This window comes from Cupressus sempervirens, chromosome 9, assembly GCF_028749045.1.
Source record: "Cupressus sempervirens isolate cs-2001-9-10 chromosome 9, ASM2874904v1, whole genome shotgun sequence".
Lineage (NCBI taxonomy): Eukaryota > Viridiplantae > Streptophyta > Pinopsida > Cupressales > Cupressaceae > Cupressus > Cupressus sempervirens.
In genome coordinates, this window is record NC_143126.1 from 424,027,981 (window position 1) to 424,045,120 (window position 17,140).

Below are 17,140 nucleotides of genomic sequence, written 5' to 3' on the forward strand. Positions count from 1 at the left end.
AATAGAATAACAAAACATATAACATAAATACTGTCTAAGTCCAGGAAATCCTATAAGTATGCTAACTCAAAGGTTCCTAAAATATATTGACATCTAAACCCAGAGGCACCACAAAGACACGTAGGAAATCTGCTATGCAAGTGGGAAAGTGTCATCGCAAAAGTCACGTTGGAAGTTACCCGAGCAATCCCTTAGAAATCTCGGGTCCCCTGTGATCCTGCAGCCACTAGTATCCTCTCATACTGACGAGGCATACTACGGAATGCAAGGTTATAACAAAGCATTCTCTCTACCCCATCCTAGTCTGTACTAGCACTCAAGGCATGGGAGAGAACATACAGTTATCTTATTAGGTTCATTTAAGTCAGTATTTAGGTGAGATGTTTTCACTTATTAAAACAAACAACTTACAATGAGTCATGCCCAGAGCCACTTCGGGTCTCCCGTCCCTCATTGCAAGCCACTTCCCGACACTACACATAGATAACTTACCCTAGGCTCATGACAGCACAAATCACTAAATCACCTCAATCCTATACAAGCGACTGGAAAGCATCAAATGATAATCATAATGATCACAACAGTTCTCTATCAGCAACTGAAGGCATCAATAATAAGTCACAATATCCAATGGTTCTCCAATGAGCAACCAACAAGTATCCCAATAATAGATCACAATACTGATCGAAGACTCCAAAATGGTCAAGTCAATACATGTCACAACGTGACATCACCAAGAACAAATCATCCAAAACATCTCAGTCCTCCCAAAGCGACTGGAAGGAAAATCATATATATATATATATATATAATTGATCAATGACTCAAAAATGGTTAAGTCAGGGAACTCAAATACATGCATTTCAGCTTCACACAAGGAAACTGGAAAGCAATAACAACCAGTAAATAAATCCATCATAGAGCACTCCATCACATTACCATGGTCGAGTTAAGAAAGATCGAGACCAAATCATTATAACATCACATTCACAAAACCCCTGAACCTCTGGTAACAACCTAAACTGGTCAACATCTGAACAAACCTCAAACCCCAAAACATAAACAGAACATAGATGTAACGCCCCGCCAAAGGATCCAAAAGAATTAACCTAAAGTTTCACTAAGTTTGCAAAACATTTTTTTTTAAAGTAAGAATGTATAACATACACATCAAACACATAGTAGCGGAAGTAATAACATGTAATCATCAACAAACATACATCACAAGTTACATTCCTTAAGGATCCCAAGACGTTGAGTCACATTTAAATTTAATTAATTCTAAGTCTAACAACTACCACATACATAGGAAAGAATAATCAGAAAGTCCAATGTCCATAATATACATTTGTTCTGAATGCCTCTTGGCAATTTAATTCGGAATGCTCAATCATCCACTGTACATGTCACAGGGTATGAAAGGCTTATAAGAATATACATATGTAAAGATAAAGATACATCATCCTCAAATCCATGATACAAAGTACAGTAAAATAAATGAAACTAATAACATACCTGATACATCCATACATCCATAATGATAAAACATCTATCATAAAATCTAACCATCCATCATAGTAATCCAAGAACATAGTGAAGGTAAATGCCAACCAAGAAAGCTTCAGCCACGGTGACCATGGACGGATCTCAATGGTAAGAGTAAAAAGCACTACCACCCGACCGCGTGGAACCTAAATGGTCCACTCCCACCGCGCTGAGGAGATAGTCTCAAGTCCCAAACAAGGTATCAAACACAAAACACAAGTACTCTCTAAGTCTGGGAAATCCTAAAAGTATACTAACTCAAAGGTTCCAACATAGAAAGACATCTAGACCCAGAGGCACCACAAAGACACGTAGGAAACCTGCTATGCAAGCGGGAAAGTGTCATCACAAAAGTCACGTAGAAGTTACCCGAGCAATCCCTTAGGAATCTCGGGTCCCTAGTGATTCCTGCGGCCATTAGTATCCTCTCGTACTGACGAGGCATACTATGGAATGCAAGGTTGTAACCAAGCGTTCTCTCTACCCCATCCTAGCCTGTACTAGCACTCATGGCATGGGAGAGAACATACAATTATCTTATTAGGTTCATTTAAGTCAGTATTTAGGTGAGATGTTTTCACTTGTTAACACAACTTACAATGGCTTACTCCAGGCAGCCTCTTAGGGCCCCGATCCCCATTGCAAGCCACTTCCCGACACTACACATAGATAACCTACCCTAGGCTCATGAAGTCACAAATCAAAGAATCATAATAAAATCACCTCAGTCTTATACAAGCAACTGAAAAACATCATAAAAGATAATCCACAAAATTTACATCAGTTCTTCATGAGCAACAGGTAAGCATCAAATAATAATCATATGATCACAACAGTTCTCTATCAGCAACTGAAGGCATCAATGATAAATCACAAAAATCCAATGGTTCTCCAATGAGCAACCAGAAAGTATCCCAATAATAAATCACAATACTGATCAAAGACTCCAAAATGGTCAAGTCAACACATGACATCATCAAGAACATAACAAACACTTCAGTCCTCTCAAGCGACCGAAAAGCAATCCAAGTATAACTGATCGATGACTCAAAAATGGTTATCAAATATAACTGATCGAGACTCGAAAATGGTTAAGTCAGGTATCTCATAAACATACACCTCAGCTTCACACAAGAAGACTAAAAGCAATAACAACTAGTAAATGCAATCATGTCATAGAGCACTCCATCACATTACCATGGTTGGGTTAAGAAAGATCGAGACCAAATCATCATAACATCACATTCACAACCCCGAGCCTCTAGTAACAACCTAAACTGGTCAGTACTAGAACAACCCCCAACACCCCCAAACATAAGCAGTACAAAGAACACATAAAAAGGACAATCTACAGTTTGGTTGAATTAGAAAACACATAGTTTGAGTTAAACAAGAGGGTTTCAGTTTCAGTGTAGAGTTCAAGTAAATAATCTGGTATTTCAAATTGGTTGATAATATACTATTGAGCCAATGTAAGGTCTCTATTCCCAGTTTCATATATATTTTAAGTAATAAGTTTTCATAGTTTACTTTACGAGTTAACTCATTCTTGTCTTAGATAAATCTTGGCTAAATAATAATCATTTATTAATTATTAAAATAATAATAATTGATTATTAAATTAATAATAAAAATCTCAATTTCATTAATAATCAATTTTTTTTTTTTTTTTTTTTTAATAATAACATAATTATGATATTTTTTATTAACTTAGTTAATCCCAAAACCAATTTACCTTACTAAATTAATAATAATTATTTATTTAATAATAAATAATTAATTAATAAACAATGTCTATTAACAAAATTCTCTAATAAATAATATTCATAATCATTAATTAATTCAATAATAACAACTATGATAAACATTCATTTATTAAATAATATTTAATAAATATTAATAATGCATAAATATTTATATATATATATATATATATATATATATAATTAAACTGAATATATAAAACTTTATCATAACCTAACTAATAAATCAGAACAAAATATGAACAAGCGATATTAAATCGCTACCGGCTGCTGTCGCAGCTAGGTACTACTGCGTCAGCAGTACCTGCTGTCGCAGCAGTACTACTACCGCAGCAGTATCTACTGCGACACGCGGTAGTGAAAGGACGGGTGGGGGTGTGGGTCAACGACCCCCCCCACCCCCATATAAATATAAATTTTAAATTACTTCCTTTTTTTATTATTATTATTATAAAATATTTTATCATAATTATTATGTTTGTAAAATAAAATTTTGAATAAATAAATTTATTTTATAAATTTTATACAGATACTACATTTTATAACCAATTCTTTTCAAATATAAATTTAAAAATAAACAAAGCTTTCCTACTTAATAAAATCTAATTTACTTTATTATAATTTTGTAATTAACAAAATTTAATAAAACAAATTTATATACACATATTTTATTATTTTAATTACTTTTAATAACATTTACAATATTGATCTGATAAGAGAAATATTTTCAATCCATTCAAATTTTCTAATTTCTATATATATATATATATTTTCTTTCTAGACATATTTTAACAATACAATTATCGAAGATTCAGAACCAAGAACAAGAGATTCATGTCATGAAGCCCAGAGACTTGATTTTAACAATCACAAAGAAGACTAGAACACCATCTTGCTTAATTCAATTAGTGATCAAAACACAAGACCCTACCTGAACCTGATGCTAACACGCAACCTTCCGAGAATTGAGCGAAGATTCACTTCCAAAATTCGTCTCCAACCTTTGTTCCCAAATCTCATGTCCAATATCTGCTCCCTTCAAAAAAATGAACCCCCAAGTTGTGATAAAGAGTTTTCTCCTCAAATCGGGACACTAATTGTGCGTTCACCTAAGAGGACTCTTTGCTCAACTGAGTTAACTCAAAATTATCTTTTTATTAATCTTTGCTTTATCTTTTTAATGCATATTAAATGAATCATTAAATAACTTTATTTAATATTCCACTTGACTTCTATTTTTAATCTTTATTACTTTTAATCCCATGCGCACTTTATGAGATTAAAATAATATTATAATTTCCTCTTATTTTATCTTTTTAATTAATTTCTTTATTTTCAACACATGCTCGCATCATGCAATCTTACAACTTTTAATAATTAATATATTTTCACTTTTTACTTTATTTTAGAACTTAATTGATAAAATATTTAATTAACTTAAATAACAATAATATTTAGCATTTATTTAAAAATAAACTCTAAATATATTATTATTAACTTAAATAAATATTATAATGTTCTAAATTATCCTTAAACTTTTATCTCCAAATTTAATTCTTTTTATTTAGTTAATTTCTCAATTAATTAAATATAATCAAATATTAAAATATCATAATAATCTTCTATTAAATTAAATCATTAATTAATCCTTTTAATTAAACTTAATTAATAGAAAATACATCAAGGACTCATAAAGCAACATACGAAAACCCATCATAGAAAAATACATACTAAATCAAACAAAGGGGTTATAATCACGAAATAACATCATTTGATGCATTCGGAGGGTACTTAACTCAGATACTTGCCCTAATTATCAATTAGGACAATTGGCTAAAGGGTTTAGGAATTGGACTTAAGAGTTTATCTCCCCTCTCTTACCATTGAGATAATGCGATAGGGTACGCTCATCCTGGCAATTTAGGGAAGTCGATACCCGGTACCTGCAACCTGCATAAAATCCACGCATGTACAGACACAATATTTTAAGCTAAACAGACAATGGCAGGAAGTGGTGCATCGTGTAGATCCCGACTAGCAGGTGACTACGACTCCCTTCCTTAACCACATCAGAAACATCATACATAAAGAAAACAAACACGCACACCATACACATGCAGTATGGGGTAAGTATCCATAAGAAAGCACATGTGAGAATAAACCATCTAACTAATCATCATCGATAACTGAAAACATTGAATAATCATCATGCATGCATGAAATATAGAGTACCAAGTCATCTCATCATATAATAAATTGAGTGTAAAACAACATCTGATAATCTGAAAGTAATGCTACTAAACATCAAGTATAAAACTGGCCTAAAAGAGTTTGGCAATTAAAACAAAATGTGAACTAGGGGTAGGCACTACAATAGAAAGCATCATAATCTCATAGCTCATAGTAAAAGTTCCAGCTTTCATTTTAGTGAGTATTCAAATTTAAAAAGGTGCATTTTAATCCTTATAGTTTAACCCATATCCCGTACTTGAATAAAAAGGTACTATAATCCTAATTCGATAAAATTGTCTAAATGCTCTAAAGACAATTTACTTACCAAAATAAATAAGTAGTTTAAATCTAAGTGATATTATTAAAATAATATCAAGATAAATTTACAATTTTCATTTAATTATATTCATCATTAATTAATTTTAATTAAACCAATTTTTAATCAAATTGACTAATGATAATCAAACTAAATACGTATATTACCAACTCAACAATTATCAATTATTACTAATTAATATAATTACTAATAATTTTATTGATTAAAAATAAACATATTTAAATACATTACTATTTAAATTAATAAAAAATAATAAAACTTTATTAACACTTATTATTTAAATAATAATTAAGAATTATTAATAATCTTATTAATAATAATTAATAGTATCATCAAAATCTTTTAATAACTATTATTAATTAAAATAATAACTAAATATAATAAATATTATTAAAATTCGTTAACAAATAACCATTTATTAAAACATGGTTCCATATGAATAAACTGGCACCCCTTTAAGGAAGCCATGCAGCTGTACAAGCTTGTCGGCCTTAATACTCGCGGCAGGTACCACTGCGATTTCGCAGGCCGTACCTTGTGCTTGCCGCTAGTATCGAAAAGGTGAGTGGGGGTAAAAGGAATTAGTTTTATTTTATTTTATTTTGATTTAAACTTTTGAAACCCCCTCCATATTTAATTACTATTTATTATATTTAATCAAAATTTCTAACATGTATATTATACATTTTAAAATTTATTTAAATTTATTTATAAAACAATAACCCCTATTGCAATATATATATATATATATTGATTTCATCTATACTCTGATGGAGAAAATATTATCAACCTTCATATTTAGAATTTCATCTTTAGATTCAACCCCTTCCCGATTAAATCTTATGTTCTTTAATTTAGAAAACAAGGGTTTTCCGATTTCTTTTATGATCCCTACGTATACAGAAGTTAATTGACAAGCATCTAATAATTCATAATATTGAAACGGATAAAAATTTTCATTACAAAGAATTTAGATTTACAATCCACAGACACGAAGAAGATAGGAAAGGATTTTTGCATAATTAATCAGTGATCAAACGCAAGACCCTACCTGATCCTGATGCTAATATGAAATCCCCGAAAAACTATGGAAGAATTTGCTCTTCTTCAATATCTTTCCTCTGAAAAATCTTTCCTAAAATTCTCCTTCTAAAATTCGCTTCCAAAAATTGTCTCCCCAAAATTCCCAGTCCAAATTCGTGTCTCTCAAAAATGAACCCCCAAAGTTGTGATAAGGAGTTTTCTCCTCAAATCGGGGAACTAATTGTGCGTTCACTCGAGAGGACTCTTTGCTCAACTGAGTTAACTCCAAAATTAACTTTCTTTATCTTTGCTTTATCTTTTTAATGCACATTAAGTTGAATTGTTAAATAACTTTATTTAATATTCTACTTGACTTCTATTTTAATGTTTATTACTTTAGTCTCATGTGCACTTTATGATATTAAAAATAACATTATTATTTTCTATTATTTTATCTTTTAATTAATTTCTCATATTTAAACTCATGCTTAGATCATGCGATCTAGAAACCTTTAATAATTTAATATCTTTCAACTTTTAATTTATTTTAGAAACTTAATTGATAACATATTTAGTTAATTTAAATAACAATAATATTTAGCATTTATTTAAAAATGAACTCTAAATATACTATTATTAAATTAAATAAATATTATCATGTTCTAAATTATCCTTAAACTTTTTATTTCCAAATTCAATTCTTTTTATTTAATTAATTTCTTAATTAATTAAATATAATTAAATAGTAAAATATCATAATAATTTTCTATTAAATTAAATCATTAATTAATCTTTTAAATTAGAATTAATTAATAGAAAACACATCAAGGACTCATAAGGTAACATACAAAAACCCATCATAGAAAAACACATACTAAACAAACAAAAGGGTTATAATCGCGAAATTACATCATTTGATGCATTCGAAGGGTACTTAACTCAGATACTTGTCCTAATTATCAATTAGGACAATTGGCTAAAGGGTTTAGGATTTGGACTTAAGAGTTTATCTCCCCTCTCTTACCATTGAGATAATGCAATAGGGTATGCTCATCCTGGCAATTCAGGGAAGTCGATATCCAGTACCTGCAACCTGCATAAAATTCATGCATGTACAAACACAATATTCTAAGCTAAATAGACAATGGTAGGAAGTGGTGCATCGTCTAGATCCTGACTAGCAGGTGACTACGACTCCCTTCCTTAACCACATCAGAAACACCATACATAAAGAAAATAAATATGCGCACCATACACATGTAGTATGGGGTAAGTATCCATAAGAAAGCACATGTGATTATAAACCATCTAACTAATTATCATCGATAATTAAAAACATTGAATAATCATCATACATGCATGAAATATAGAGTACCAAGTAATCTCATCATATAATAAACTGAGTGTAAAACAATATCTGATAATCTCAAGATAATGTTACTAATTATCAAACATAAAACTTGGCCTAAAAGAGTTTGGCAATGATATCAGGAATGCGACTTAGGGGTAGGCACTACACATATCTACCTTATATTAGCTATGCAAAACTTATTTCTTTATCTAAGGTTTCAATTAAATGTATGATGATATTTACCATATAATTCTCTAATGAAATAATTACTTAGATTGATAAAAGTTGGTTTGGAACTATTACTCACTTTGAGTTATTTTCAAATGTTTCACTTGACTTATTTTCTACCCAAATTTTTGATATTTTTGGTGTCTTGGCTTTAAAAAAAATGTCATTGAGTATTCCTACATGTTCTTTCACATTTTCTTTCTAACTGTTATTTCTTTTCTCATTGCTTCTAACATTTTTCACATTCCCTCTCAAGTTTGGTGTTCTCATGTTGTTAATCATATTGTTTGTCATTCTCACATTGTTCATCCTACAAAATCTTCTTGTATGTCCCATGTTGTAATGAATTTGACAAGGTATCACATTGTTTCAATATCTTGGTCCTAACTAAATCTATAACCTATAAGTTTTAGCAATATGTATACTAGTTTTAGGGTTATTACCTGGATACATATTATTATTAGATCTAGCTCTTCTACATTCACTAGCTCTATGACCATAATAATAACAATTATGAAAATAACCAAAAATAGGGTTAGTATACTTGCATAGTCCTTCTTCATATGACCAATTTTATGACATGCATTACAATTTTCAATGAATCCCCTCTTTACTTCTTTAGGTGGTTGAAATAGTTTAGGTACATCTTCAGATTGATTAGACTCAGCCTTTTTTAGGTTTTCTTTTTGTGGCTTAGGTTATTGGATCACAAGATCTAGTTCCTCTATAAATTTAGATCTCTTTGATGATTCTCCTTCATAGTATCCTAGACCAGTCTTATCATAAGAAGGTCTTTGTGCTATGATCTGATCATCAAGATTCTCACTACTTGAATACAAATTCTCAAGATGTTTCATTATCTGTGTAAGCTATCCTTTCACAATAGCATTGTACTTCTCAAATTCTACATACTTCACTCTAAGATCTCATATCTTATCCAATCTCTTTGTCATCATCATTTAGACTCAACCTTAGATTTCTAATCTCTGGGTCATGCTTCAAGACCTCATTTTCTTTGATAAGCCTTGAAACTTCATTATAATCCTTGATCTGATCATTAGACTCTTTCTTGGATTTGATAGATTGTATCTTGTCTTTCAGTTTCTCAATGTACTCTTTTGCACTTTCATATTTGTTCTTTAGAATTTTTATTTCCTTTATGACTGAATCAAGTTTATGAAAAGCTTCATCAAAATTCTTCTATACTTGATCCATATCCATAGAGATCTTACTCAATTTGTTAGTACTTCTTTTAGAACTATGCTCTAATACCAATTGTTAGAAATAGGAAATACTAAGGTGGAGGTGGAGGGGGGTGGGGGTCATGTGTGGGAGGGGGAGAATCAGTATTTCACAATTTTTCCCAACTATGGATGTCTTTTATAATCTTAAACCACACACATGTGAATATATTAGAAAGTAAACATAACAAAAAATCAATGCAACTCATAACACCATTATTTGTTAACTAGGGAAACATTGACCATGGGAAAATCCATGAGGATGGTACCTACAAGAGGATGCACTAATAAAAAGTATCTTGTGAAAGTTTGATCCTCTTAAGAGTATATTACATCTGTATAATGTCCTCATCCTTGTTAGAGGACTAGACCTTGTTAGAAGCCTCAACCCTATTAGGAGTTGTTATTATAATTACATCAGTATGCAAGATGATCCCACTATCCAAACATGCAATGTATAATAATATTTAGTACAAAAAAGGTATAGATACAAAAAGCTCTTTCCAATGTTGATATTTTCAATATGTGATTTGATCTTTGTAGCTCTATGTACTATATTCACATATATCACCTCCTAATTCTCTCAAAATCAAATTTGCCTCACATAACAATATCATCACTATAAAAAAAGCATCACAATAGTTCACATCCAAAGTTCTTTCCTTTATAATATTTTTTGTTCTCTTAGCCTTCATGCTTTCACACATGTCCAAAAATGTAAAAATTGTCAAGTTGATCACTTAGGGTTAACAAAAAAATGTACCTTCATAATATGATGACTTCATACAAGTAATATGTTGTCATAATGACAACTCCAAATTATTTACCTATCCAAATTTCCACCAGCTCCTCCCACCTCCTATTTAGATGTGTAGCAGGGGAGGGGGAGAGGTTTGTATTTTCAATTCAACATGCATTTCCCTAATTAGAACCATAGTTATTTGAAAAACCACCTCAACAGGTGTATATTTCTCTCCAAATATGTAGTTGTTTCATTCTTTCCAAATACTCCAACCAATATAATGGGGATAACTTTCTATATAAATTTGATAAAGGGGTATTGGGCAGGATAGTTCCAATTCAAGCTGAATTACCACGCCTCATAATTAAAGATCGAACTAATCCCAAATTGAAAAAGCAACTTCTTCCAAAATTAAGTAGAGTGGGAGCAATGGATAAAGAGGTGAGAGATAGTCTCTTCATCAAAATTATATAGAACACAATGATTTACTATTTGGATGAAACAAGTGTGAGGATACTTTTCTTCATTATAAACCACTAGAATATATTAATCTTAGGAAAGATGTGAGACTTCCAAACATACTTCCAACTATGTGAGGAACATCCCTACCCAATAATACTATAATAGGTCGACCTAGCACTTGAATACTTCAAAGAATTATTTTCCCATATTAATTTATCTTTTTCTAGGAAGGACATGATATAAGTTTCTTTCAGGGGGTTTTCCAACTCCTTATAAAGTGATTTCTCCATTATGTCAACATTTTCCAATTGATGAATTTCTATTTACCATTTTCAATGTAGCTAATAACTTTGACATCATAGTTAGTAACACCATGATCCTTTAAAATTGAAATCTTATTATAAATTAGAGTGAAGTACCCAACCCACCCATTTTCCCATAAATGAACTAAATTCTCATCCCAAATGTTACACCTGACTCCTCCCGTAAGGTTTCTTTTACTTTTAACAATGTTAGTACAAGTCCTTCTTCCAGTTAAAAGGCCATCATTTTATAAAACTTGATCGAAAGGTATTCCCTATATGTATTTGTCCCTCATAATTCTACACCATCTAGCCAAATCTTGAGCTAGTCTCCATAATTATGCACCAAGAAAATCATTATATTTAGAAATGTAAAAAATAAAAATAAAAGACCATTAAAAATATCAACGAGCACTAATAATCAAGAAAATATTCTTTAAAAAATAGAAATAAAAATAGAACAACTATAACCATTAAGGATGTAATTTCATTTTTGTAAAAAGTATAATTTTCAATGAAAACAAATATGAAAAGAATCAATACAAAAGCAATAATCATTCCTATAGATAGGTGGGGCTAATAAATATATCTAACCAAATAGTTTTGGGACATTAAAATTTGAAGTATCTTCAGAGTCAATTGTATAAAATCTCATTTTATTTAATAACTTTAGGAGATACCAAAATATCATATGTATTTGTATACCAATTTTGTTTTGGGATAAATCATCAAATAATAAAGATATTAGGATTTTTCAAATTAATCTTTCAAATAAGGCATTGATTTTGTTTTTATGTCATTTTCAATAGCAAAAGAGAGAGGATGAAATTCCAATAGAACAGGAGTGGAAGAAGATTTTCATAAAAATATAAAAACTATCTATGATTACAAATATTCCATGAAGTTCCCATCACATTTTCTATTATGAGATTGGTCCACATTTAAGAATAATGGTGAAGGGGACCATCTAGATGTAAAGCCTTACCATCTCTTCCTAGAAGCTAGTTTTTTTTCACCATACTTAACCAATTAGAATACGTTAAAATAAGCTTCTAGTTATTTTAGAAAGGAGAGTATTTTAATATTAATATTTGAAAGATATGTTTTTGGTACAAACATTTTCTAGTCTAAATGAAAAATATAATTTTTTTTTGTCAAAAACCAATTATAGAAAATTTATTTGAATTTGATCAAGTTTTGTTCCCCTAAAATTTTGCAATATGAAATAAGAGACACAAAGTATTTTTAAAGGGGGGATTTAAGTATTTGTAGCTTGTTTTTCAGTACTTAGTATGACTACTTTTGACATTATATATATTTTATAATTCTTTTCAATAGAGACGAAAAAGTATAAATGACAACTCTCACAGATATTCATGACATGCCAATGTATAATGGAGGAATATTTAGAAATATTTATGTTTGTAAAATGTGAAAATATGAATCTAAATAGAGGGAAATATTTATAAAATGTAAAGAATGTTTCTATAATTTAATTTTTGTTAGTATAGAAAAGCATAATTAGTAAGAAAATAAATCCAACCCCTAACTTTTTGTCATAGAGTAGTACTAAGTTGAAGTCTATTACACACAAATTGTTAGTGGAAGTAACTATGGAAGGTAAGAAAGTGTAATGTCCTCCATGAGCCCTAACTCATGTACACATAAATATTATTACCAAAGACTTGATAAATGGATGAATAGGTAGGGGGATAGGAAAGCTCTTATCCAATCTTCCAAATTATGGAAACAAATATTTGAGGATCAAAATTCATAGGATTATTAATATTGGATAGTTAACACACATAAATCATTTATAGAATATTATAATATAATGCAACTCTAGGTAGGACATATTATGATTTGAATGATAGATATGTAATAGTTACAACAAATATAACTAATAAACCAAAGGAATAAAATAAATATAAATAAAAGAAGAAGCCAAAGATATGTTATATGGTTTGCCCAATACTTGACCACATCCACCAAATATACATTCTCCTATTATTATGTAATAAATCAACCTAATTACAACCTAAAATCCCTTGCAACTCAATACCATTACTAGAATCTATAAAATTCTCCTATGAAAATTGGTAACCCTAACTCATTTTTTAGTAATTAAGTCAATTATAAAAATAAGGTTGGAATATGTCATCAATTAGAAAAGTATCTCCCCACAACTTTCTCTACCGTCTCTCCTAGAACTCCTATGGAGTACTAGTAATTTTGGGGGCATTGTCCATAAACCCTTATAGGAAAATCTAGAGAGAAACTATGCTAATAAAAGTGCAGAAAAATAGACTTCTGATTTTGATTAGGCTTCATATAACAATAGAGAATTAGGGAGAAATATAAATGATACAATTTCATGGGCTTTTGATATACCATGTTTAATGAGAATAATTTTTCTATTAATATTTTCCATTGCAACAACCCTTATGTACATAAAATGAATAATATAAGAGATTTGACATCTTAGAAAAAATCCATTTTGTGAGGATGGATTTATTTTCTCAAAACAAGGTTTAATCTAATCGACCTAAAGTTTAGACATGATTTTTAAATAATTATAAAAAAGGATAAGTAGTCTAAATTTCCTCATTTTGTTCAATCCACTATTTTCAAAGACACAAAATGTACAACTTTTATTTAAATATTTTAAGAAAGTTGTTGAATCTTGGAATTTCCTAGAAGCGAGAATTATATCAATACCAATAGTGTCCATTTCTTAAATTATTCACTAATGAATATAGATTCTAAATTATCTAGGTCTTAGGGGCACATAGATTTATACATAAATTAGGGAACCTCATGTAAAACATCAACAATATATATCCTGTTTGTAAAGGGAGGGCTGTGAACTCAAAAAAAGTGGTTAGTCCCCTCCAAATGAATATCATCATCTTAAGAGAAAATTCAATAATCTAAAATTTGCAATTCAAATACTATATTTCTGATATTGTACCCAATTAGGATTGACCAATGAAGAAGTGCAGTACTTTTTTTCCCTTGATTTATTCATTGGATTCTAGATCTTTCTTTTGCGAATCGATTCTCCCATTGCATGAAAACATGAGGCTCAAATAATATAAATTTTACTTTAAAATATTTCTCATGGGAAGCACTAAAACTTTTCATCGCTAATTGGATATTCCAAATATATTCTTTTAACTCTTTCTAGTAGTTAAAGATATAAATTAATAAGGATATTTTCTATTTTCAAATATTTATTTTATATATTTAAAATTTATGAATAATCCTATGTAGAGGCATTTCATGATGTTTAGTTTTCCACTAAAAACCCATGAGATGTGTAAAATTAGGTTCATGGGTTTATATTGTCTCAAATATAAAGGGGAACATCTCTTGTGGTTATGACGATTCAACCAAAGAAGGGTAGGAAACCATTCTTGGAAAAATAGTAATAGTAGGAAAGGAGACCTTGATCAAATAGATTCCAAGGGGATGAATGAAGACAATGAGCAATGTAGACTTGGATGTGTTGATCTACATAATGAATATTAGATAAAGTAAGACTTCTACCTCCAAATCCATGTCAATTGACATACCTTAAGACCAAATTTAACAAAGATCTTGGATACTATTTAAAAAATTATAGGACAACTTTAAATTTCTCAAAGGTATATAGTTGAGTATTGAAGACAGCAGTTGACATCTAATTAAATTTATTGAGGGAGGCACGCACATCAAGGAGGAAAGCCCATAATCCCCTTCCTAAGACCAATTTACTAGGACCATACATGTAAGAGAGTAACCACTTAGAGTTATTGGTCTCGTCATAGAAGACAATATTCCTGAAATGTTTATCTTGAATGTCTAAAACACCATTTAAGCAATGGGGTTTCCACAACAAGGAAAAACTCCTATAAGACTAAAGAATTAATAAAAGCTAGGATTACTTTTGTTCCCTACAGAAAGTCTTCAATTTTCATCTTCAATTTTTTAAAAAGAATAACTTTAGGATTAAATAAGTTTAGTAGATCTTTAAATAAAATTTATTTTTGGCAACTATTTAGTCACTTAATATTAAAAGAGATGATGCATGTTTGTCATATGTATGAGACTAAAGATATGTCCTTAAAGAAAGGAAAAATGTTGCACAAAAACAAATCATGCATAATAAATATCTGCATAAATTACATTTTTTTATGATGATAATAGAAATAAAATTACATTAAAGATATTGTACTTATTGAAATATTAATTTCTTTTTTATATAGTTCATAATAATAATTTATAAAAATTCTATAACAATTCTACACATGAAAAACATACAAGTAAAAAATGGTGTTACTTTCAGGACCTTAAATTATAACAAATACTTCAGGATCATTGTACATCTTGGGATTGCTGAGATAGAATATTGAAAAACAATCTTTGAGATCAGTACTATAAATTACTCTTTAATCAAATTCGAATTCTCCATACATTTTTTATTTTATAGTTTCTCTAATGTTTTTCTCTATTTTCTTGTGTTTCTGAAATTTTGGTGTGCAGAAGGAAAGGTCGTTGCAGAAACCTACCAGATGGTTTGTTCAAATCATAACGCTCAAGATTACGGGAGCCAAGTAAAGTCTAATTTCCATCAAGAAGAGAGAAAGAAGCGTTATAGAGGAGTAAGGCAGAGAGTGTGGGGTAAATGGGTTGCAGAGATCAGAAACCCTAAAAAGGCTGCTCGAGTTTGGCTCGGCACTTTCTCTACTGCAGAAGAAGCCGCTAAAGCCTACGACAATGCGGCCTTGAAATTTAGAGGTGCTGGGGCGAAATTGAACTTCCCAGAGGCAGCCGCTAACAACCTCCATAATGACTACACTCCTGTGAATCTCTACTCAGATCACAATGACATTTTCGTTCCTGATTGTCCTTACATTACCCATTTCTCGGAAGTTTCGTCACAGTTCCCCAACCTTTATGAGAATACACAACTAATACCTTATGATGTTTTCCAGCGATACTCTGGTTTTACAAGGCATCAGCAACGCCAGCTCGGTGTAGAGATTTTCCAAGGCTAGCCAAACTCATAAGCAAGCCAACTAATCAATTTACATAGAGCACAGCAACAAATGCCTGCTTGACGCATTTCGTTCAGTGAATTGTAAGTATTAGCTGTGATAGACCTATTAAATGCAAGAGAAATATCCAAACTTTAGTCACTAGAAGTCCTTTGAGTTTCCCAGACCCGTTTGAAAAAAAACTTTTATAAGAAATGCTACTTTGCTGGCCATAGTATTGGCCGCATTGTCCTCGCACTCTCCATCCTAGTGTTAGTGTGCAATCTTTGAATTAGGGTTCTATTCTATTACGACTTAGTTTCAGTATTGATAATAGTTCTGTAACTTTTCGATTTATTAGACGAAGAAATGTAAATTGTAATGAAAGTGCTATGTAATCTGAACGGCTAAGTGCACAGTTAATTGGAACGAGGGAATGTTCGCAATTCTAATTGCTTAAATATCACACATTAAGGCTTGATTCTTATTCTTCAATCTTATCCTTTTCTTTTTTTTATAATCAATTTGATCTTGATGCTTCAAAAAGAACAGTAGTTGAATCAGAATAATATATTTAGAACAGTAGTTGAATCAGAATAATATATTTAGATTTCTGGTACACTTACGGCTGATATAAATATACAGTTATAGTTACTTTGATCAATTAACAAACTACTATTGTTTCTTGATCTACTGTCATATTATCCATGTTATCCTAGGCTTAAGGTAATGCATGAATATAAGCATTTTAAATTCCAATGGTTGATAAAACAGAGCATGACCATCATCCAAGAAGTATACGACGAGTATTAAAAAGAAACTTTATGTCAACAAAAATGGATATAATAAAGATTCTCAAGAGTAACATTATTGTCCATGTGCATTGTTTGTTTCAA

At 30.4% G+C, this 17,140-nt stretch overlaps 1 protein-coding gene across 1 annotated transcript in view; it reads left to right on the top strand.

The window, feature by feature from the left end:
• LOC149539105 (ethylene-responsive transcription factor ERF114-like) overlaps nt 1-16,739 on the top strand; it is a 109,639-nt gene extending 92,900 nt beyond the window's left edge. The window contains exon 2 of the mRNA XM_089799101.1: nt 15,751-16,739. Coding sequence (XP_089655227.1) covers nt 15,751-16,265 — 515 coding nt within the window. The 3' untranslated portion in view covers nt 16,266-16,739. The remainder of the gene's footprint in view (nt 1-15,750) is intronic.
• Nucleotides 16,740-17,140: the final 401 nt, after the last annotated feature.